The 24660-nt window shown below is 39.1% G+C and overlaps 2 protein-coding genes across 2 annotated transcripts in view; one reads left to right on the forward strand and one right to left on the reverse strand.

Moving 5' to 3' along the window:
* The window catches only part of LOC126412317 (E3 ubiquitin-protein ligase Iruka-like), a 152599-nt gene extending 135605 nt beyond the window's left edge, over positions 1 to 16994 (forward strand). The window contains exons 6-8 of the mRNA XM_050081838.1: positions 2747 to 2862; positions 14831 to 14943; positions 15806 to 16994. Coding sequence (XP_049937795.1) covers positions 2747 to 2862; positions 14831 to 14943; positions 15806 to 15926 — 350 coding nt within the window. The 3' untranslated portion in view covers positions 15927 to 16994. The remainder of the gene's footprint in view (positions 1 to 2746; positions 2863 to 14830; positions 14944 to 15805) is intronic.
* The window catches only part of LOC126412312 (DNA helicase MCM9-like), a 167707-nt gene continuing 159841 nt past the window's right edge, over positions 16795 to 24660 (reverse strand). The window contains exon 13 of the mRNA XM_050081833.1: positions 16795 to 18128. Coding sequence (XP_049937790.1) covers positions 17032 to 18128 — 1097 coding nt within the window. The 3' untranslated portion in view covers positions 16795 to 17031. The remainder of the gene's footprint in view (positions 18129 to 24660) is intronic.

Here is a 24660-nt window from a genome sequence, read left to right on the forward strand (position 1 = left end):
ACAGCAGCTGCAGCTGGGTGGCTGTCACATTACCATATACTAGAATGACAAAAGGGGGCAGATCTAACCACAGTTACAGGCAACAGCCACATCATGACAACAAACCATAAACTGAAATAAATTATCATACTTCTCTAGATGCCTTTGGATTAAATGGTATCAAATGCTTGCAATGACGTCATCTGTTGTCATAGAACGATGATGTCAGACGAATGTTGTAACCAATGGTGTTCTCATATTTTATACGGAAATCAGCCGAATTATATTGTATTGAAGACAGGCAAATGCCAAGGAATTTAACAGTGATCATATTCATGTCTGCAGTGAGGAGTGCTAGTTTGTAAACCAATCTTTTTGGGCAATAAACAGCACTGCATATTCTTTTAAGTATAGACTACTCACCAGCTGTGCAGCCACTGTTCCAGTTAGTTGTTGCATAATATGATCTCAGTGACTTCCTTGCGGCTGGTATGACAGTAAGTCAGTAGATGGCACATGTTTCTTTATATTGTCAAACATAATTCTGTGCATGTTTCTGTTTGTGAGGTAGCGATTGGCAACTGTAGATGTGCATTAAATCTTAAATATTTAATGTAGCATTAGTGCTATGTGCAGAGTTCTGGCAATTTATGGACTGACAAATGTAAAAGTTGTCACATCCATTTAGAATGTTACAAATTATGGAAACACTCTAACCAAGATTTACCAGGCATAGCACATCTTTTATCTTCTTGGGAGGTTGGAAAATAGCTTGAATGTCTTATGTGCCTTTTATTGGTTATGGATTCATAGAAAATAAGCAACACAATAAATCTTATGATGATTCAGCATCAGCATCTTTTCTTTTTAGTAGTTAGCACTAACTGAATGTGTCATACACAATAGCCACTGTTTTCAAAAGACATTCTTCAGATGCATTGTTTCAGAATCCGGGTTATCTTTGTCAAATACCGCTGTATTAATATATTTATAATAATTCTCTTCTGGGATAGAATATGAAAACTGTGCACTTAGGTATAAGTTAGGTTGCATTATCTTATAGTATGCTGAGTGCTAAATTACTTATCTGAGTAACATTCGTTGTAGTGCCTACAAATGGCACAAACTATGTATGCTGATGATCCACAATATTAAGATACCTGCTTGATAGTGTGTTGGTCCACCTTTGGAATACAGTACAGCAGTGATTCTGCATGGCATGGATTCAACAAGTCCGTCGTAGCTGTCTAGAGGTATATGGCACCAGGTGTTTAAACACATTTCATGCAATTCCTAGAAATTTACTTGCTGGTGGATTATGAGCAAGGAGCTGTTACCCAACAGTATCCCAGATGTGTTCCATCAGGGTCAGATTAGGAAGATTTGTTGGCTGAGAAATCAATGTGAAATTACTATTGTGCTTGCTTCTCAAGTTACTGTAGCATGATTCTGGTCTTGTGATACAGACAATTATTCTGCTGAAAGATACAATTGCAGTCAGGGGAGACATCAGTCATGAAGGGATTAAAGTGATTCATGGAAGACAGATGAATGTCTCCCAAAGTATAATCCTGCCTCTGCCACTCCACGTATGTAGTGTAGTGCATGTTTTGAGTAACCACTCGCATGGTGATTTTCTATCTGGACACAACCAACATGGTGTGCTCAGAAACACTTTTGACTGCGTGAACGTTGTACGTGGTCATCACACATCGCCATCTGTCCTGCTTTACAGCCGGCCGCGGTGGCCGTGCGGTTCTAAGCGCTTCAGTCCGGAACCGCGAGACTGCTACGGTCGCAGGTTCGAATCCTGCCTCGGGCATGGATGTGTGTGATGTCCTTAGGTTAGTTAGGTTTAAGTAGTTCCAAGTTCTAGGGGACTGATGACCTAAGATGTTAAATCCCATAGTGCTCAGAGCCATTTGAACCTGCTTTACAAAGTGGGCAAGCCTCTGACCTCCACGTTGCAGGTCATCCAATAGCTTTGCATCACTGCCGGTCACCGACTCTCCTTACACTCATAGCACATGAACAGCTGACCAGCTTTACCATTTCTGAGTAGCTCATTTACAAGCAAAAGGTTATAATATTATGCCCTTTATCAAACTCGCTCACCGTCGTCATCAGGTCGCAGCCCCAATTTTTTGGCTGTTGGTGGCAAGTCTCTTCGAACTTTATCTTTGTACAGCTCTTTCTTATGGATTGTATGAGTCATTTCCCCATTTGCATCCTGTATTGTCACTAGAATAATTCCCTATTTGTATCTGATCCATTTATATACTTTCTGTACCGCTTCACGTGCCTGCAGCACTCTCATGCTGCATTGTCTCACAGTGGGCAGTGTTCATAATGTTTGGGCTTCTCAGTGTATGTAGCACTTGAGGCATTCTTCGATGAAGAATCTTACCACATATAGTGAAGGTAAAAGTGGAGGTTTGCTACAGAATTGCTAGAATATTTGAAAATGGCAGGTAAAACAATGAAAATGTAAAACAGTATATTTGGAACAGGAAAATGGCCCATGATTCTCATGCTTGAGCGTCATTTAGTGGTCGACTTTATTACTATCAATGCTTTGGGTACTTGTACCACATTATTTCTCCTGCTGTTAACAAAGAAAAGAATATAAAGACAAGTGTGGTCTTTCTCCAGGAAAGGGAGTATGATGAGATAACCATTGAAAGTAATGGTATTGGTTCCACTGAAGCTGTTGCTATGTCACCCACTTAAAAGATAAGTTCTCATATTAATTCTTTACTTTTTTCAGGTAAAAGTCTGCAATGTTCAGTTTGCTGGGAAGACTTTAGTCTTGATGAACATGTTCGCAAGTTACCATGTGAACATGTGTACCATGAAAACTGCATTATACCATGGCTCGAACTGGTAGGTTGTAGTTTTTTATATATATATGAATATTCTATAGTGGATGGGGTACTGTGGCTGTTGGTGCATCCATAGGTTTATCATGCATGGTCTATTACATAAAAACTATATTTTTCAATAAAGGGCTGATAAGTTATAAAAAAGGGAATAGATAAAAAGTCGAAGCATCTGCATGAAATGGAAATATTTTGTTGAATTTAAGCTATTGTTACTTTTAATACCGTGTAAACGGCCAGTTTATATCTTTATATACTGAAAACTGAGTTGTTCCATGCCATTTCAATAGGTTTATTGCAAATTATCCATGAAACTGCGTCAAGTAATTCTCTCAATCAGCACACTTTGAATTATTCAGAAGTATGTTTAGTATAGGCTTTACATGAAGATGAAATGACTGATGACAAATTGTTGTGACATTTTTTAAAATTGTTATCGTATAATAATGAAAGTGCTTAATTTATGACCTTGAGTATTCCCATTTATCATTGACACAGCAAAAATGTGGTTATTTTACCAGATTCCTGAATAGTGTTGCAGCAGCAGAACAAGATTTTCCTGTGAAACTGGTTTCGCATGAATCTTTCTGGCTCAACATGTAACTCGATACTACTTTGACCCTACAGTTGCATATGTTTCAAACACATGTGCTCCTTAATTTCTCTTGTACTTTTTGTTCATGAACTGTGTCGGCAGCATGACACGTCAGATAACAGTTGTAAACAAAGTTCCATCAAAACGTTTGGAATGTTCAGTGAAACACTGTGATAAAGCGATAGTTTTGTATTGCATTTACATTTTTACCTGAATGATATTTTGACCCTAGAGGGAGGCCCGTTCTCCCCCAACTTATCATGAACATTTGAACAATTTTCCCCAAAGTTATAATATCATTACGTAACTTCCTCTCTTTAAGCTTCATAAGCTAATGTGTCTCAATTGGCAGTGTATTTCTGGAACATGGTCTTCTTGCCTTGAAGGAACTTAACAACTGGTGATAAGACGAAGTTCATATAGCGGATATATGTCTGCCAGGCACAACAAAAAGGCCACCAAACAATAAGCTTTCGTCCAAAAGGCGCCCTTCTTCACACACACACACACACACACACACACACACACACACCCCTTGTTAAAGGCTGCCGAGGTCAGCCAGAGACTGTGTGTGTGTGTGTGTGTGTGTGTGTGTGTGTGTGTGTGTGTGTGTGTGTGTGTGTGTGTTTTATGAAAGCTTACCTGTTTAGTAGTCTTTTTGTTGTGCCTATCTGCGACTCAACATATCCACTGTATGATGAGAAGCAATATATCCGTTTCATAATATTGTCATTATTCCATCCTGGATTTTCCATTGTTTTACTTTTATGCAATATTTTCACGTTCACAAATCTTTGGCAGTGTTAGATATTAAGTCAGGTCTTTAGTTATAGTTTCCGTGATGGAACTCTGTTTTCCAGGATATCTTGTCTTGGAACACTGTTGGATTCTGTGGTCCATGGTCGGTGCAGTTTTTGTTCAGTCGCATTTGGGGTATTGACAATATCCTGTCTATGTATATATAGAGTAGTCCTAGTTTTGGCATAGCATGTTATAACTCTGTCTGGGCAGTACCATACCTGTATGGGTAGTTCAGGCCCTGGAACCTGTATAGTGGCGTTTTAGTTATCATTACAGTGGAAAGTCTTGCCTCTTCCAGAAGAAGGGTTGACACTGCAACAAGACCTAGTCTTCCAATACAGGTGTGTGGGTCTTCTGGTGGGAGCACAGAGCATTATCCTGCACAGTATGGATTGGGAGTTTACTTGGGGATTAATGGTGTATGAGACTTGTTGTATTCTGTAATGGTGACCTGTTACCCCATCAGGTCTGGCAGGGTAGTGTCTGCAGTGAAGAGAGTTTTGGTGTTGGCGTGGATTCAGGTATTTCATTTACAAAGCACACTGACTCAATTAGGTGTATGTCTACATTAATGAAGTGCATACACTGGCACCATACTTTTCAGCAGACACTAGGTACTATGTTAAGCCCCTTCAAGGCAAGAAGATAATGTTCCTGAAATGAAATGCACAGGCAGTTGAGACAAATTAGCTTAAGGAACTTCAAGACTTTATAACGTTGGGGGAAATTGTTCAAATATCATGAGAATACGGGCCTCTCTAGACTCCAAATCTCGCTGAGGTAAAAATTCAAAAGAAATACAGGACTGTCTCATAACTTAATGTTTTACCACACTTTCAATAGGAACTTTGTTTAGAATTGTTTATTTTGTATTTGTTGGGGAATGATGAAGTGGGATGCCAAGGTAGTTTGGATAGTTAATGTGTTATGTCAGCTACTTGCATACTGAAACGTAGAGCTCTGATTCTGCGAGTTGGTTATTAAGGTGGAATGCATACAGTGCACAATGTCTGTTCAAGCTGGATTTCGAAACTGTCACCACGGCTTGTAATATTCATTCAACTTTCGCAGATCTGTATCTACATATTTTGTTTGGATAGCTATGACAGGCACACAAAAAATAATGAAAACTTCGGTAGTCTTCGGACAAATACTTTAATAAGCTATAGTTCACTGACATATGCATGCATGTGCGTGCCCTCATGCATGCACACACTTGTGTGTTTGTACTTTAGTTCCTTATAGGATTTGTTTGAAAGTTAGCCTAGTTTTTATTCATTTTTCTGTGCCTGTCAGTTACACAATGCTTCAACTACCCAATGAGTTGTCCCTGTTAGTTAGAAATTATTTAAATTGTTAAAAGTAATCCTTGTGGGAGCTCATTTTTCATTAATAGCAATTTATTAGTATTTTGTCTTACAGAGACTCCGAAGTACTGGTTTTTAGGATTTCTTACGTCAATCAGTAAAGACGGAACCCTTATAAGAACACTTTGTTATCTCTCTGTTAAAAACCATTTTTCTCAGGAATGTGTACAGCTATCAACTTGAAATTTGTGCACATACTGATGTCTATGGTCCCTTGGTGGTATAAAAAATTGAACCTTCTAAGTCTGTGCAATAAAAAGATACACCCATTTATGTCACATACCTTAACATTCGCAACTTGCTATCAAAAGCTATAGGGCACTTCCTGTAGACCTAGAATCATGAAATTTGGAAAAAGGAAGTTTCACAGTACAAAAAAAAAAAAAAAACCATAAACTGTAAATTTATAATTATATATATAAAACTCGCTTATCGAAACCTATAGTGTACTTCCCATTGGCCTAGAATCCTGCAATTTGGCTGGAAGAAACTTTTTACAGTGTAAGTAAAGAAAACAATCTGAAAATTGTTAATACATAATTACATCATATGAAATAACATTTCTTTCATTTGTTATTAGGTGTCAAACTTGAAATCGAAACAGTCAGTAGATCTGCATTTAGGCTGACAGGGTCACAATGCTATTAAGTCAAACATCAGGCAAGGAATTACTTTTTTGCTCATATAATGTGTTTCAGAATTTATCAGTCTTAAGATAGCCAGGAGTGATTACTGAAAATAGATATGACATTTCCAGATGTTTATTTAATATACGACTCTAAGACTACATGAGTAATCGCTCCTGGATATCTAATGAGGGATAAATTTCGAAACGCGTCATATGAGCAATAAAGTCATTCCTTGTTTGATGTTTGACTTTTACCATCATGACCTATTCTGTCTGAATGGAAAACTACTGATCATTATTATACTAAGTCTCCTGTCTCTTGCACGACTTTACGTCACATTTATATTATTGAAATTAACACATTCCCGAAACTCTTGGAATCTCCGAAACCAATATCTTGTCAGTGTCAATATCAGTAACAGGTAAAAATGGTAGAGATTCTGAAAATGAATGATCTGTCTATATACATAATTAAGTTTGTTTGGAACTGTCAGTGTAAGAGTTCTATTCACACCAGTCCCATTTTTTTATAATGTTTTCAATGTATCTGAGAAGTTTTGGGATGTAAATTATTCTCTCTAGCTTCACAAGCCTTCTAAACCATACCATGTCAGTAAGGACAGTCAGCTCCTCAAAGAAAACTACTGTAGGTGGTCTTAGAATTTTGTTTCAGTTGAGTGTCAGCAAGGGTAATTCTTGTTCACAGCAACTATGGTTATCCCAAAAGCCACCTTGTTCAGAAGGACTGACACTGTCAGCATATTTGTATATTATATCAAAAGGAAAATGCACTTGAGTTTGTTATATTCTGTTACACGTAAACCTCTCGAGCAGTTTACAACATGTAGTTAAGCTATGAAAATCCAGTGAAGACAATACAAATTACTGCCAGTAACTTGTTTTAGTATGACAATAGTTTTTTTAACTGTTTTAAACTGGTTTGGTATGTATCCCAATGTTGGACTGTCAGTGTAAAAATTTTCAAGCAAGAATTGAGCAAGATTCCCAGTTTTTTTTTTTTTTTTTTTTTATGAATTGTGCAAACATATGATTCATTGTAGATACCTTTTTCATTCCCAGTGAATTTAGTCTTCTTCATTTCTCCTTTAGTAAAGTTTGTCATGAGGGCATTTTCGCTTGCTGTTTGAGGATAGTGATGATGTATCTCAGAAGAGATCATGTTTTTCTGCTTGATTGTGTGAAACCCGTTATAGTTTTCCCCTTTTCCATTCTCTCCGTATTAATTTACTGCAGTAGTTGATGTCCAGGTTCCCATTCTTTTATGGTCGAGATAAAACTTGTGTGTTTCAGCATTCACCATGGGTTGCATTCTTTTGAGACCCACAAGGTAAGAGGGTCATTCTAAAAGTAAATGATGTTTTGATCTAACAAGCTGCGCAATTCTCTCCTCATTCATCGCTGTATCATTGACCTTCCTAATCATTTGCACCTATGTGACACCAAGCAGGAACAGTTCTTTACTGTTTATTTGTGCAACTTTAAAAATATGTGACAAAATTAACTATACCATCAAGTGTGAGTATAATACAGTTTCTGACTGTAAATTTGGGTAGGGTGGATGTCTTTTGCAGACAGGTAACCTAAGTTTATGGAAGTGTAATAAATGGAGCTTCTGTTCAGAAATAGTGCATAATGTTCAGTGGTAGACAAAAGAATATCCATGATGAACGATCAAACTGACCATTTGCTGTGACTAACTCAAATCAAGGATTGGGTGGGGGGGGATCAACAGGATAGACTGAGCTTGTACTTTTTCTGAAATTTTATGATCAGCTCTTCATCAAATTGTTAGTGGCCACTTGGGCTATAGAAAAGTATGTGTCTAGTGGTTTCCTCGACTTACAAAAAACAACAAATGGGATCTCTGCCCTCAGGGGCTCAGCTTTTGTTTGCTGGGTACAGGCTTGGAGACCCAAGGGTTCCTGAACTGGGAATTGGTAAGCGCCGTCAGTCTCCTGTCACTGTAAGCTCTGGGTGCGCTTCAGTGACCACTGTGCGGCACGGCAGTGGAACGTTGTGTGTCTCAGGGAATGGGGATCTTGGCTTGAGCACCCGGATTGCAAGGTCGGAATAAACCTTTATGCAAAAAAAAACCTCAATCTCAAGGTGTGCCGCGTGCTGAGGAGATGCATGGCTGTTGAGGTGGAACAGTTGTTAGCTCTGGGGAACCTGCCGCACCTCAGTTGTATGAGGATTACTCGAGTGGACCCTTATTTCCCTAGTTGCTCATCCTCAGAAATCTTTTCCTTCTCCCAGCGGAATGGGTGGGCCGAGGGCTCGAGTAGCCAGCCCTCCAGACGCAAGAGTAAGGCAGCACGCAGCAGTAAAGAGTAACAGAGCACAGGATAGTAATCAGAATGTGTTTTTAGTAATAAAAAGGAAAGAAGGTAGTTTTGAGAAGGTCTCGCCATTTTACATCCAGAAGAGCTTAGCAGGAATTGCTGGGACTTTAAAATCTGCAAAGCGGTTGCGAAGTGGGATGCTTTTGGTTGAAATATCCAGTTCCCAACAAGCTGTTGACCTACAGGGTGGAAAGTGCCTGGGCAAATATGCCATTAATACAGAGCTTCACAGCACTGTGAACTTTAGCAAAGGTGTTGTATCCTGTAGGGATATTGTAATTTACCACTCGAAGAACTGAAGAGTGAGTGGGCTCCGGAGGTAGTTGTGGATGTTCAGAATGTTACGAAAAGGGTGGATGGAAATCTGGTGAAATCCTTCATTCTTACCTTCAACACCCTCAAACTCTCAAAGCACATCAAGGCAGGCTTTCTTTGCCTAAACCAACAGCCTTATGTCCCAAACCCAATGTGCTGTTTTAAATGCCTGCTTTTTTGGGCATACAACCCTCAGGTGTAAAGGAGAAGAGACGTGTGGCAACTGTGGTAAGACCGCTCATGAAGGATTTGGTTGCTAGTCTCCACCTAAATGTATCAGTTGCTCTGGACAACACCCAGTTGGGAATAGGGACTGCAGAATCTTTCTAGAGGAACGCAAAGAACAGGAAATAAAAACAACTAAGCGTATTCTCTATGGTGAGGCCAAAAAGATTTACAAGATGAAGCAGCCTCCCACGTTTGCTACATCTTTTGCGTCCGTGCTTCAGAAGCCTACTTCGAAATCTGATGCTTCTATGCAAACGGAAGTGGTGAGTATTGGCACTAACACCTGCGCGTGCCAGTGCACTTGCAAGGCAGCAAGTGTTCCAACACCTGTAGCCCCACCCCTCATAATAGCAAACGAAATTACTGTGGCCAACTTGAGGCACCTCCAATGGCTGAAGCTGTTCAGAAGCTCAGCACGTCTATTACCACTCCTACTCCGGCTCAAGCAAAGCCTACAAAATTGCGAAAAGCTACTGTAAAGCAGCAAGAGCAGGTAAAATCAAGTGGCAAACCATCTGACCATGTCGATGTGATTTTACCTCGTGCTTCATCTGACTCTTCCCCAGTGCTGATTGAGTATGTGGTATGTGTGGGCCAATCATCTCAACCCACAACTGCCCCTCCACCTGTTGCTGTCTCCCCACCCTGGCGGAGAGACAGGATGAATGTGTTACCCTGTGATAAATGGCTCCCATACTTCAGTGGAATTTGCAGGAGTTCAGGATGCATGTGGAGGTACTTCATCTGCCCTCTCAAGGTAGACTCCTGTGTCTTGTCTCTGTCTCCAGGAGACTCTTTTCCATCAATCATACACCCTTGAGCTTCGGGGCTATGTAGTCCACAGAGATGACAACCTGAGTGGAGAGAGAGCTAGGGTAGAAGCAGGTATTTTTGTCAATACCGACTACCACTCCTCACCTCTCTCCCTTACAATGAATTTACAAGCAGTTGCCATATTGGTGATCTTGCGTCGTCCAGTGACAATATGTTGCCTTCACCCGCCGCCACATAATGTGCTCGACGAAGAGGCTCTTAGTGACCTTCTTACACAGCTCCCCCACCACTTCAACATCTGTGGTGATTCTAATGCACACAATATGCTTTGGGGCTTTGCAACTACATGTCCCGGGGAAGAGCAGTTGAGAGGCTTCTGAGGTCATTGTGTGCGTATTTGCTAAATGCAGGACAGATTACGCACTTTTGCACTGCAACTGGGTCGTTCTCTGCCACAGAGATGGGTGCTCCATAGAGCAGATTGGAACCACCTTGTCCCTTGGTGGAGTGATAAATGCCGCTCTGCAATCAGGATTAGGCGTGCGGCTCTGCGTAAGTTCAAGTGTAAGCCAACTGCAGATAATCTTGCAGCCTTTTGGGTGGCGAGTCCAAAGTGTCGCTTGATTATTTGAGAGAGCAAGAAGAGGTCATGGCAACAGTTCCTGAACACCATTAATCGTTCCACAAAGAGTTCTTTTGTATTAGAGAGCATGAGGCGAATTTCTGGGAGAGGTGGGAGGTGCCCCATGGCTGCTGTAATGCAGAATGGTGCTCTTGAAACCAATCCGCGAGACATTTCCCACATGACAGCGGCCTATTTTGCCACAGTTACTACAACTGCCAGTCAGGATCCAGGTTTCCAGCACCATAGAGCGGTTGCTGAGAGGAGCAGTTTGGACTTCCGGTCTGCCTCTGATGAAGATTACTACTTGGAGCTGGATTCTGCATTGATACATCCCCCAGTCACTACAAATTCATTACAGTATGCTGCAGCACCTCACCAACCAAAACAAAGGTACCCTCCTCGCACTGTTTAATGCCATTTGAGCATCAGGTCACTTTCCCAACTCGTGGCCAGTTTGATTCTTCTTTTAAAATTTGGGAAAGACTGTACGTGCCCGAGTATTATCACACTGTTGCCCTCACTAGCTGCCTGGGGAAGACCTTGGAGTGGATGGTCAACCGCTGCCTTGTCTGGATGTTAGCATCCAGGAAACTCCTAAGTTGCTTTCAGTGTGGGTTCAGGAGGTATCGCTCCACCTTTGATAACCTGGCCCTCCTGGAGGCAGCTATACAATAGGCTTTCCTGTGTTGACATTGCTTTTTAGGTATATTTTTTGACATCGAGAAGGCCTACGATGCTACTTGGAGTCATCTTATCCTCAAGCAGCTTCACGACTGGGGGTTTTCATGGTTGTCTTCCCATTTTTATTTGTTCCTTTCTCTCGCTACGGTATTTTTTATACTGAGTCGGTGACGTCCTCTCTGATCGCTTTGAGCAGGAGAACAATGTCCCTCAAGGTAGTGTGTTGTGTGTTAAGTGTGACTGTCTTTGCCGTAGCTATTAGTAATATTATGTCAGCAGTGCAGAATCCTGCCCAGTGTTCTTTGTTTGCGGACAACTTCTCTGTGTTTTTCTCTTCTTCCAGGCTTGCCACAACAACACTTCTGTTGCAACTCACTGCCGGTCGGTGTGGCCGAGCGGTTCTAGGCGCTTCAGTCTGGAACTGCGCGACTGCTATGGTCGCAGGTTCAAATCCTGTCTCGGGCATCGATTGTGTGTGTGTGTGTGTGTGTGTGTGTGTGTGTGTGTGTGTGTGTGATGTCCTTAGGTTAGTTAGGTTTAAGTAGTTCTAAGTTCTAGGGGACTGATGACCTCAGATGTCAAGTCCCATAGTGCTCAGAGCCATTTGAACCATTTTTTGCAACTCACTCTTAGACATTTGGATGAATCGGTGCAGAAGAGTGGTTTTAAGTTTTCAACCAAGAAATCTATGTGTGTTCTTTTTAACCATTCTCGTTCCATTTTAAACTTTCCCGAGTTGAGGATGAGGGACAATTATATAGACACAGTGACATTTCTGAGTCCCATATTTGACAGCAAACTTACATGGTTGCCACATCTTAAGGACATGAAGAAATGGTTGCTTAAGGCTCTGAGTATTTTCAATTGTCTTAGTCACACTACATAGGGAGCAGACAGGACTTGTCTGGTCCGGATTTATAGGGCCTTTGTGCGGTCTCAGCTCGATTATGGGTGCATGGTCTGCGAGATCTCCTTATTTGAAAATGTTGGACACCGTGCATCATGAAGGCATTCAATTGGACACTGGGGCATTCAGAACAAGCCCCATACCTAGCTACTGTGCAGAGGATGGTAAACCGCCACTTCACATCAGCGACTGGTGCTTACGGTGCGCCAGATATATACACCTGCCATACACACCTGCATACCGTACCATTGCTTGGCTTCCACTGGCATGGCTTTTTCATACCTGGCAATGAGCAACGAGCCCTATGGGTTTCACACCCAGGATTACATTTTAGAAATGTATGTGGCTGGTCTTAATGTTTTATGTCGAGGTTGGAGCAGATTTCCACCTTGGTGCCTCCAGAAACCCAGATTGTGTCATTGATGTTTCACTACTGACGCCCCTGCTTCAATGTGGGTCCACACGTCATTTTCTACCCTTCGTTACATGTGTTTCACTTTGTTTTATCTTTCTGTACCGGATATTTTACTGACACTCGTGTCAATCTGCTTTTGCATGGGCACTAAAGACCTTGCTGTCATGCACCCATATCACCATCTCCATCCATCCAAATGGGACCTCTACTGACTTTCCTCACTCGCTACGAAAAGGATGGCAACACAGTTTTGAACCACATTGTTACTAATGAAGAGACTTGGGTTATGCATAAAGTCAGGAAGCAGAACCAGTGAATTCAATGTTATCATTCTAAACAGTCATACAAAGCAATATGCATAATGTACAAATGTGTAAGTACAGTATCCAAATTGAGAAACATACCACAGTTTCTGTATTGTAAGCTGCTTCTCATATCTATAACACGATTTCATAAACGTCTCTATGGCCACACCTCTTTACAGTTCTATAGACGGCTATAATTTCTGCCTAAAGCTGTTTTTGCTTTGTTGAAAGCTGTCAAAAGCACTGCCATGTGTCTGGGATTTCTTTAAGTTGACTCGACGGTAAAAGTGTCTTAATGATAAAAAATAAATATATTAAAACTTCGTGCATAATGTGGTATTTGCAGTGTTTATGACATCATATCTCTTGAACTGTGTGTTGTACAATGATATATTTGTGTAGGTATATTCAGCAGCTTGAGGTTACGGATATGAAAGTAGCTAGGATGATTGCAGGTACTAGTAGATGGGAACAATGGCAGGAGGGTGTCCACAATGAGGAAATCAAAGAAAAACTCGGAATGAACTGTATAGATGTAGCAGTCAGGGCAAACAGGCTTAGATGGTGGGGTCATGTTACACGCATGGGAGAAGCAAGGTTACCCAAGAGACTCATGGATTCAGCAGTAGAGGGTAAGAGGAGTCGGGGCAGACCGAGGAGAAGGTACCTGGATTCGGTTACGAATGATTTTGAAGTAATAGGTTTAACATCAGAAGAGGCACCAATGTTAGCACTGAATAGGGGATCATGGAGGAACTGTATAAGGGGGCTATGCTCCAGACTGAACGCTGAAAGGCATAATCAGTCTTAAATGATGATGATGATGATATTCAGCAGCTTGTGTGGATACTGCCAGTGAAACATGTTACAAATAAGTTACTAGCAAGGAAGTCATAAATTTAAACGTCATGCATGACGTAGCAGTTCCTCAGCCATCTCAGTGTTTGACATCGTATCCTCTGAACTATCGTAGGCAGCATTGTGCTTCTTTGTAGTACTGCTCGCCCACATTATTTTGCTTTGATGAAAAATTTGCTTTGGCAGTTTAAGTGATAAGTTTCTGAACATCCATTTTATAGCCTGGATTTGACTCCAAGTGATTACACCTTTTTTTGAAACTGAAGGATTTTTTTTGGGTGGAAAGCACTATGGAAAGGACAGTGAACTGAAAGACATCAGTGTTGTGGTGCAACAACTTGGTGGCAACTGAATATGCAGAAGGCTTATGGAAGCTTGTTAAGGACGATGAATAATGTATAAATTTAAATGAAAACTATGTAGAAAAGTAACTAAGACGCCAAAATATGTTGTAAAACAATGTAAGAAAAGTTATCTTAAAAATAAAAATACCTGGAGAAATAAATGTTCTTTTCTTTTTGAGTGGCCCTCTTGTGTTGCATTTTGCTGTTCCTCCCACAAAGACTAGAAACATTTTGTTAACACAGGGTTGGCTCCAGCATGAGTGGAGTCTATCTCTTTAACATAAGATACCTAGTTCACCTTTCTGAAACTTGCACTGTCGTTTCTAGGCAGCTCTGATTATTGGGCAGCTGTATCGTGATATTTTCAATGACCAGTCATCGGTGTGGGCTGCACCTTTTTGTAGTTACCACACAGATACAAATCACAGGTCAGGACTGGTATCACTGTGGCACTGAGCTGAATGAAGGTTTCCTATCTTTGTCATCAAACACCAAATAAAGATCTACCTGTTCCAACCAGTTCATCAGTGCTTCACTGTTCTTATTGCAGCATGTCTTCTGGTGCCATGTTGACTAAGAACATCAGATTAATCTTCAAACTGGTTGTATTTAACAGAGTAGGTGCAGTCTCTCTTTTTCTGATACTATAGGGCAAAGGAAAAGCTACTGCATAGATATCTAAATGTTCCAAGAGACCTAACATTTATGTCACTGCTCTCAAGTTCCCAAATCTACCTTCCATGTTATGATAAAAAATTGGTTTCAGCATGGGACCTGTCCAATTTGTAGAAAGACTCTTGGAGAAGATATTGAGGAGATTTCTACTACACCTAGTAGCCCTGTATCCAGTATGGCCTCAAGTTTAGCTGCACTGATAAGGTAATTAAAATAAATGTTAACATGTTTTGTTTATACTGTATATATACATATATTTGTGGTACAAAGAACTGATTTTAAGCCTAGTCATTTCCTGCTTTTTTCACTTTGTATCTTTGGAAGAAGAAAAAAGGAAAAAAAAGCACATACATGCATGATATCTGGATTTTGAGCAATTATTCTTCAGAAGTAGAGGCAAGAAAGAGAATAAATGCAAAAGCTGAGTAAATATTTGAAATATTAACTTCGTGCTCTGAAGAACAATGCAATTCAGTAGACCAGCAGTCCCACTACTTTTCATGTGTGTCTCCAGCAGTTCATGTTAGTTTTCCATCCTCTTTGTTGTTGTTTGTATTTTGTCATGTAATGAGTTAACTTTCATGTTTGCCCCGTTTTGTTAATAGTAACATATGATGAAGGATGTCATTTCGAATGTGACTTGCATGAAGAAATTGCAGGGCTGTTAATTTTTGAAGTTCCAGAGTTCGGCATGTCCACCCCCTACCCCTCCCCCTCCCACACGCACATGCACCATTGGGATTGGGAAAGTTCTGGCTTGACATTGGTTGATCAGTAACTCAGTAACAACATTGAATTGATAGGGAACACCAGACATCACACAAGTTTGTGTTTTGTTTGATAATGATACAAATTGTGAATGGAATACAGAAAATGTAATAAGTTAAGTCAGCCACTTGACTTCACTTGCATTTTTCTTCAGAGCATACTGGTTTCCACATCAGTTACCACTAGACTATGGAGTTAGTGGAGTTCTTGCGTTTTGTTCTATTAAGTTACCATAACTTTACAAACTTTAAGATCATGTTATCATTTGCATAAGATGTATTTTTTTTCCATTCTACAGAGCTGGCAATGAGTCTATGGGAGGTCGAAATTCATTGGGTTCATCATCTGGGACATCCACGTCCAGCAGTAGTCGCAGTACTCATCCATCAGACTTCAACATGGATTTAGAATTTGATTAGCCTTGAAGTACCTGTTTCTTGAATTAAACTTTAATCCCACTCATAAACTCATAGCAAATGAAGGTACTGTTGTTTGTTTAGAAATGAATAAATTGGATGTACCCAGCAAAGTGCTCAAATTGATGTATAGTAGTTATTTATGATAGCTCTTCCCATATGGAGATGTTTAGTCCCCATCATTTTGGAAAGTATACTTTGTGTGTATCATAAATTTCATTATTAGCTTGCTTAACATGCCTTTTTGCTGCTTGAGTATTTGTGTGGGACAACACTATTAAAATTTCGTTTTGTAAGATACTCGCTAAATAAGTCACACTGTCGCCAAGAACAGTAACCAGAACCTGTAGCGATTCTTACATGAACATGTGAGAAATTGACATAAGGGTGATTGATTTCACTTTTGAATACTGGCATCATGATGATACATTTACAGTATTTATATTTAAAAATATTATCATTTATGAACATTCAGAGGATGCAATAATGCTACATTTGGACATCAATAATTTGAATCGTTTACATGGCAGAATATTTCTTCTCCTATTTACCAGTGATTGCTGCACAATCCCACCACTTGCTTCGTCATACATAGTAAAAAAAAAAAGCTTCGTGAGAATTGTCACAACAAAAATTAACCTGATGGACATTACCAAATATCAAAAATTTTAATTTTTTTAAGTTCAATAATCAGTGGATTAAAGCTAGCTTTAATAATTGGAGCATATCTGTATGTTTCTTTTGGCTGTAAATATCAGACTTGCAGATTCATTCACTGCTGAAACAAAGAAAGTGCAACAAACTTTTGGTTTTGGTGAGAGCCTGCTAATTAAAGGAATCTCAAATCAAATGTAGAATACTGAGATTTCCATTATTTGAATATAAAACATTTTATTATTGTCACAGCACTTATCAGTTATCTGTACATATGGTGTATACAGCATATAACATCGAAAGTTTACATAAGTTAATGGGTGAATATTTGTAAAATTGTCACTGTAAAAATATTGCTTTACTTTATACATTGCTTTGCTGTAACCAAAATAAAAATAATAAATGATATCAAACATATATTTTAGTAGACTCCTTAGAAAATGTATATATTTTCTCACAAACTTAAATCCTCATCATTGAATTCATTTTCTCTTTCAAATACATTCATCTTAGTTGCTGCCAAATACTTTCCTTTCCCTGATGAAATGCAAGTTAAGGTCATTGTCTTTTCTGGTTTGCTTTGAGTATTATCAAAATTTAAAGCAATATCAATACTCTCAGCAGAACCCTCTGACCATGTTAAAGCATTCTTTTTGTTAGATTCATTTACCCGAAGCTTCTTAGATGACACTTGTGAAGAGGTAAGGCTCCTGCCGAAATTTACTAAAGAAGTCAAATTTAATGTCTTAGCAGCTGGCTGTTTATGATGTTCTTCTAGAGTTTTGTTAGTGCTTGGAGATGCTGAGTCTTCTAAACATACCTGCATTTGTTTAGGCGTTTCCAGATGAGAGGGCAAGTCTCTGCGTTCTGATGCACAAGGTTTCTCACACTGTGCTTCATTAGAAAGAGTTTTCACTCGTTCACCATCAGATCTTCTGTAACCAAATTCTCTCTCTAATACTTCCCTGCTGATGCAGTTGTGTGGGGGAGTGTTGGGATGCAATCTGTCTTCAGTTGCTGTAATGTCTTCATCTTTATTTACTAAAGGGCTGTTATTATGGGTCTTTTCTGATTGTGTGTTATGAACATCTTCCTGGTCCACCTCAGTATTATCTGGAACTGAAGGATTTACTTTACTCTTCTTCACTGCACTGGTTTTGTTTTGATCTTGTATATCACCAATTTTTGTTTGTAATAATTTCCTTTTAGATTTTATTCCTGCAATTTTTGATTGATATTCTGCTGTTTGGCAAGCATTTTGTACTTTTGTTTTTCGAATATCATCAAACACTTCTGTTAGCCTCTGGGAGACTGCTAGTGACTCTAATGTTGGAAATGCATATTTCCTTGAAGGCCCTTTTATGGGACTAGAAGGTGCATTATTTTGTGCACGTATTTTACTCTCACACTCAACTGCATGATGATTACTGCTATGTGGCTTAGTGGGTATGGAATTATTCTCTGTATAAAAATCCTTGTGCACATGATTGAGTGATTTGAGTTCTTCTGTCAAAATAGCTTCCAAGTTCAACTGCCGCAAAATCAGTGTGACTGAAATTAGGAAGAACAAACAAAAAGATTGCAGTTGTAAATCAATGTTCTGTTATAAAAGCAGAAAGGTAAATTATTCTCAGGTGTTATGAACACAAGAGGCTTATTTTTCTACATTCCACTAATTTAAACAGGGTAAATCTGATCTCTACTGACAAAATATAGCAGCATGTTCATGGATATTAGGGACCTGTGGTCTCCAGTTGCTCTTTACAGATGTAATAATTTATTTGGTTTGACAGCAAAAATAACTTTTTTGGTAAAATATCTTTACAACAGTGAAAGAGCCTATGAAATGAAACATCCTTCAGAGACATAAGTACTGTTGCTGTGGAAACAGTTCATCATAGTGTCACTAAGCTGCTCTTCCACTGCATGCAGTGAACCCATACAGGAAGTGCACACTGGCAGAAAAACAATTCCAAGAAGTATTGAAAGCAAGATTGAGGCCGAAGAATTAATTGGCATTGCTGTGGTTAACTGTAAGCAGAAACACAGTACATAACATTGGTATTTGCACTGATACAAACAGGGGTAAAAATCAAAATAGTTAATCTGTGATGAGCCACCAGAGATCATGCATCCCTTATACCAAAATCCTCTGAAATTTTTCAGTGGAGAGTTTGGATTCATCCTCTATACAGTTTCCAATACTTCCCACCAACAACAGTAAAGCAAATCTAGAATTTTAGGCTACAGCCTCCGTTAGTATGACAATAGTAAAGTGAAACATCTTAAAATTAGAGTATATTTTATTTAAGATTTAACAATTTTGGTTCAATTTGCTCTACTCAACTTCTTGAATCCAAAAGTTCAAACAATCCAGAATTACTCATATTAAAGATTCAATCTCATTATAAACATGGAATTTTCACACAACACAAAAAGGAGAGGGATGGGGAGAAAGTAGAAGATATGAAGGCCCCCCTCTCTATGCGTAGTTTACATATTAATATTTATGTTCCCTTAGTTACATGGTTTGTCTGCATGCCCATAACAAGAAAGGTAGGACAACTTTGATCATAAATAAAAAGCACAAAATTGTGGATGAGCTGTAAGCAACATGTGGCTGTATCAGATATGGTAAATTTTTGTCCCTTGATTATTTTGTGTGTTTCATCAGCAGAGTATTTTCTTTTTGTGATTGACTTCCATGTTTCCAGCAGGATTGGTTATTCCATTGTTCTGCACTGCACAATGTAACAGTACAGACTTACCATGGCAGATGCTCTAAGTATAAACGACACTATAATTAAGAAATCAAACTTGAGATGGATGAAAGTTTCAAAATTTTATGCGCCAGAATTAAAAACATCGCGGGAACACTTAACAGAATATTGTCACAATCACTGGTAAACAAGCACTAACCAATATGCATTGCAAGTGTCATGAGCTGCATGAGTGTAAATTATGGTGTGTTGGCAAGCATATCTCACAACCTGGTTGGAATGCAAGCTGTGTGTTTAAGACCATTGCTTGGGGCCTCATTATGAAAGTGAATTGATCACTCACTGCAATTTTGTATAGGGGAACTGTCAGTCCACCAATAGACATACTTACTGTACTCATCAGAGGAGCAGTAGTCACAAGACACAAAGATATCCCCATGTACTACACTTTATTTTCCCCCATTGTAACACAATGTTTTTTGTTTTGTAGGGAAGACCCAATAATTGCATGGAGGGAACAACATTTTAACCAATAACGTGCTTCAGAATGGCAGCATTGGTTTGCCAGTAAAAAACATTTTTGTTCCATCTGTTCATCATATTAATGATCTTTATAATCAATATTATCTTCAATTATAATAATCCTCATTTCCAGCCATATAAAACTATTCTTGGTGTGAGCAGTTGCAATCACAAATCTATATTAACATTGGAACTCCTTGAATTTTAATCCTCATAGAAAAATATGAACGAGGCATATTCCAAAACTAAGGTCTGGTGACCAATATTTAACTGATGAAGTTTATCGTGCGCAGTGCTGTCTGCCGACTCTTTAGAAAACTACCACAGTGTTTGTTAGATTCAGTAGTTGTTTGCAGTCTGCTCTCACAGACTGGCAATGCCCAACACAATTGTAGATCGTGCCACTTGTGAAGAAAATGGTGTTAAGAATTACAAAATGGCCTCCCAAATGTTAACTAGCAGAATAGCAGGCTCAGTATTGAGACCAATAACATAGTTGATCAAGTAAAACAAAAACTTTAATCGGCAGCTGACTGTTAGTGGTCTGGCTAATGAATTCCGAAATGATGCTCGAACCTCGATTTATAAGACTGTCACTGAACAGCTTGGCTGTCACATGCTGTGTGCAAGATGTGTTCCAAAGATGCTCACTGATCAGTATAATGAGTAAAGAACTCACAGTGCATGGAAGGTTTTGGAACACTGTAGACAAGATGGAGATGATCTGTTTTTCTACATTATTATGTGTGATGAGATGTGGATATCATACACAAATGCAGAATTGGAACAACAGTCAATGCAAAAGTCCACTCAAACAAAAAAAAGTTTAAGCAATCTCCATTCTTGATTAAAAATGATGGCTACTGTTTTTTGAGATGATAAGGGCATCTTTTTGATTGGTTTCATGGACCATGGATCAACTATTACAACTGAAATATATTGTGAAATGCTAATGAAAGTGAGGTGTGCAATCCAAAATCAAGACAGCTGGAAATTGTTAACTGGCATAATCTTCTGTCATGACAATGCACATCCACACAACACTGCCAAAACCAAGGAGAAGATTCAAGATTTTCGTTGGGAACTTTTTGAGCACCCTCTGTACTGTCTTGACCTTACACCAAGTGACTATTTCCTCTTCTTTGGTTCAACACCCAGGTGGCATACTTCTATGCAGAGTGCAGTGTTACAGAAAGTCTATAGATGTGAATGGGGATTATGTGGAAAAGTAAAGTAGATATGTAGTAAAATATTGCTGTCAATAAAACCTTTTCTCAGGTGCTTATATATAACCAGATGGATCTTAATTTTGGACTACACCTTGTAACAGGGGCAAGAATTTGTAGGTGTACCTCTATACGGTATGTGAAGCTCAGTCACATTAATGTTGCTGTGAGGAACTACATCTCAGAAACAACCTACATATAAAGGAGACTAGTATTTTGTGGTGCCTTTCTTGGACAGAGTTCTTCCAGATGTATGCATAACAGATTCAGTGCCTCAATCTGTGACCTACCTTAACCACAGATTTTCGACTTACCTTATCATACTAGCCCCTGCTTTAGGATGGTGACTAAGTTGACAGGTAATAGAATATGCTCATTGAAACTCAAACCTTATGAAGCAATTTCGTAGTAGGATTGATATGCATAGGTAGTCTCTTGGAAGTGGTGAGATACGGTATTCATAATTGTATTGTATGTAAGATGAGGTGTGATTTATACTGAGAGTGGGGTGTATATTCAGCTGACAGCCCAAGATAGAGATGACATCTCTTTTTCTAATAAAGTCAGTTGGATGAAATTTTATTAATTGGAAACAAATGATATAATGGGCCAGGGGCACTGAAGGGATACAGGTTCACACACCTAAGAGTCTGTGAACCCAATTTTCAGTGGAGAAGTTCTTTGCAACTACATATGACTTGACACTTCGTGGCAGATTAAAACTGTGTGCTGAATTGGGATTCGAACCTGAGGCATTTGCTTTGCGCCGGCAAATGCTCTACCCGAGCGAGCATGACAAACGACCCATCGTCAGCTTTACATCTGCCAGTATCTCATCACCTACTTTCCACACTTCACAGAAGTTGCGAGGACATGTGAGTCGTGCTTCAATAGCTCAGTTGGTAGAGCAATTGCCCGTGAAAGGTAAAACTCTTGGGTTCAAGTCTCGAACTGGCACATCGTTTTAAACTGACAGGAAGTTTCATATCACTGCACACTCCACTGCCGAGTGAAAACTCATTCTGGAAGCATATGCCTTGTCTGAGCAGAACAGAAGCAAAATTGTCACAGGGAAAGAAAAAGATATTAGATATGTGGTACTGTCAATTAATTAAAGAAATGGGACCAGATGTAATTTGAGTAAAAATGGCTTGGGGGGGGATTCATATCAGTACTTTGGATCTGGAATATGCTATCTGAATGTCTTCAAGTATAAGCAGAACAATTTGATAGCTAGGTACATAATCCAATTAAAACTGAGAATTTTAATATTTTTCGCACTAATCTACAGTTCTCAGAACACACATTTGTCAAGAAAAGCAGTAAATTTGGCAGCTTATATGAGTCACATTATACTACTCTTCTCAAATTATCATCATCTTTAATTTTCAACTTAATTCCTATATATTCCTCACTCCCGCTGTACTGTCACATGTGTGTTCTAAATCTTTCTTTCCTTTAAAAGTTTCTTCCTTTTTTCAATGATTAAACCAGTTTCTTGATTTCCCTATAATCCTTTTTCATTTTACCTCCAACTTATATATGAAACTGGAGATCGTGGCTCTTAACAATATTATGAAAAGGATGGATAGCTACTCACCCTAAAATGACATGTGGAGTTGCAGAGAGGCACAACAAAAAGCCTCTTACACGTTGAGCTTTCAGCCAAAGCCTTCTTTACTACACTCATTCACGCAAGAAGGTAGTGAGGACTGGATTACAAATGCTAGTGTACACACCCACAATACAAGAAGGAAGAATGAAGTACGAAGCATACCCCACCGACTGGCAATGCTAGAAAAAGGACCCCAGTACTCTGGTATCAGATTACTAAGAAGTCTGCCCAAAAACCTGCAAGATAGTGCACATCACCATGACTTTCCAAAGAAACTTAAAGACTTTCTCATTGAAAAAGAGTTTTACAGTGTTGCAGAATACTTATGCCATTAAATTTGTATATATTGTTATTCATTATCAGTGATGTAAAAATGTAAGCTAAACATGTAGAAAAATAAGTGATAAAGAGTGTTAATACTTTGACATGTCCTATATTACACGTACATTTACTGTACACAAAGCAGTCTTACAGGATCAAATGAAATTCAATTCAATTCAACCCCTTGACACATGACCACTCTCTCTGACCACTACAGCCAGAATGCAACTGTTGTGTCAATTGTATTATGCATACCATCCTCATTGTTACCCTTACTGTTGGGTGACTGGAACACTTGCACAGAGTGATACTTGCATGGAGGCCTGGGCTCTTGTCGTGCTAACTGGCTTTTCACAGGTACAGCCACACTAAGAAGTCTAGCAGTTCAGTACAGCTACCTGTGCAAGCTGGCTCGCGCTCGCACCACAGCAGTGAGCATCCATGCATCGCTTTAGGGTGGCTCATTAATGTGTTTTGTGCCAAATTTATTTTTAAGACTCTTGTATTAATGTGAACATAATGAGAAATGGCAATGAAATCCAACATCTTTTTTAATATTTTTATGGCGCAAAGAACATGGGCCAGCTAAGTGAGAAACAAGGTATTTCTTATGACTATTGCACCCTTATGACGACTGCCATTTTAGGACATAATTTAAATTGATAAACTTATATTACATTACCATTTTATTTAAATGTTAGTAAACATAAAAATTCAGAATGTCAAAGAATATTACTTATTTTACTTTTCAGTAAAGGATCAATGCCCGGTACCATCTTCTGAGTAATGTTAATTTGAAGCCATGCTCTTAAGTCTATCAATGAGCTGCTGTGGCCAGTTTTCGTTCTCTTCATTATGTAAAAAAGCAGCATGTACATGTAAGTCTAAACAACATGATTGTAGCTGCAGACCTTTAAAGTTGTGAAAATTAACATTGAAGAAACAGAAGTCGACGAGATTAATCTTGCTATGAAACTATAATCACCCAAACATCACACTTCATGTGTATAAGTTTTAGGGCAGCTGAGATTGCACACTGTCAGCATAACCCGAAAATTAGTGAAACTGCATGACCTTCTGCAAGCTGAAAAGCAATTTATGGTAACTTGATTTAACTGCAGATTCATTCATTGAGTGTTCCTCCAGAAAAAGCAAAAAATGTATTTTCGTAGTGAAAATATTGGGAAAATTATTGAGATCTTTATTTCTCTGCTCCTGCATCATGAATACTTTCTTCAGTCACACCACTTAAAAGCGCCCCCCCCCCCTCCCCACACACACACACACACACACACACACACACACACACACACCAGCTTCTCGCTGTTAGCCTTCCACGTGTGCATAATCTTTTGCATGGATGCTATTGTAATGTTATAAACTGAATTTTTTTTGTTGTGTTCCAAGTTTTGAAGTACATCAATAGAACACTAAGTGTATGAAAATACCATCACATACAATAAACATACAGACTAGGCATCCTGTACTGAGACATTGATGTTAACGTGTCTTGACTGCTTTGAAGTTCCTAACCCGATCACTATTCTACTTTTTTAAGGGGAGATTCCACCCTAAAATTTCAGTTTTTTTCAAAAGATATTTAATGTCTATTTCACATTCCAAAACGATTTGGCTATATTCATATTACAAGTACGTCTAAGAAATGTTTGAAATACGAA

This window comes from Schistocerca serialis, chromosome 7 (assembly GCF_023864345.2).
Source record: "Schistocerca serialis cubense isolate TAMUIC-IGC-003099 chromosome 7, iqSchSeri2.2, whole genome shotgun sequence".
Lineage (NCBI taxonomy): Eukaryota > Metazoa > Arthropoda > Insecta > Orthoptera > Acrididae > Schistocerca > Schistocerca serialis.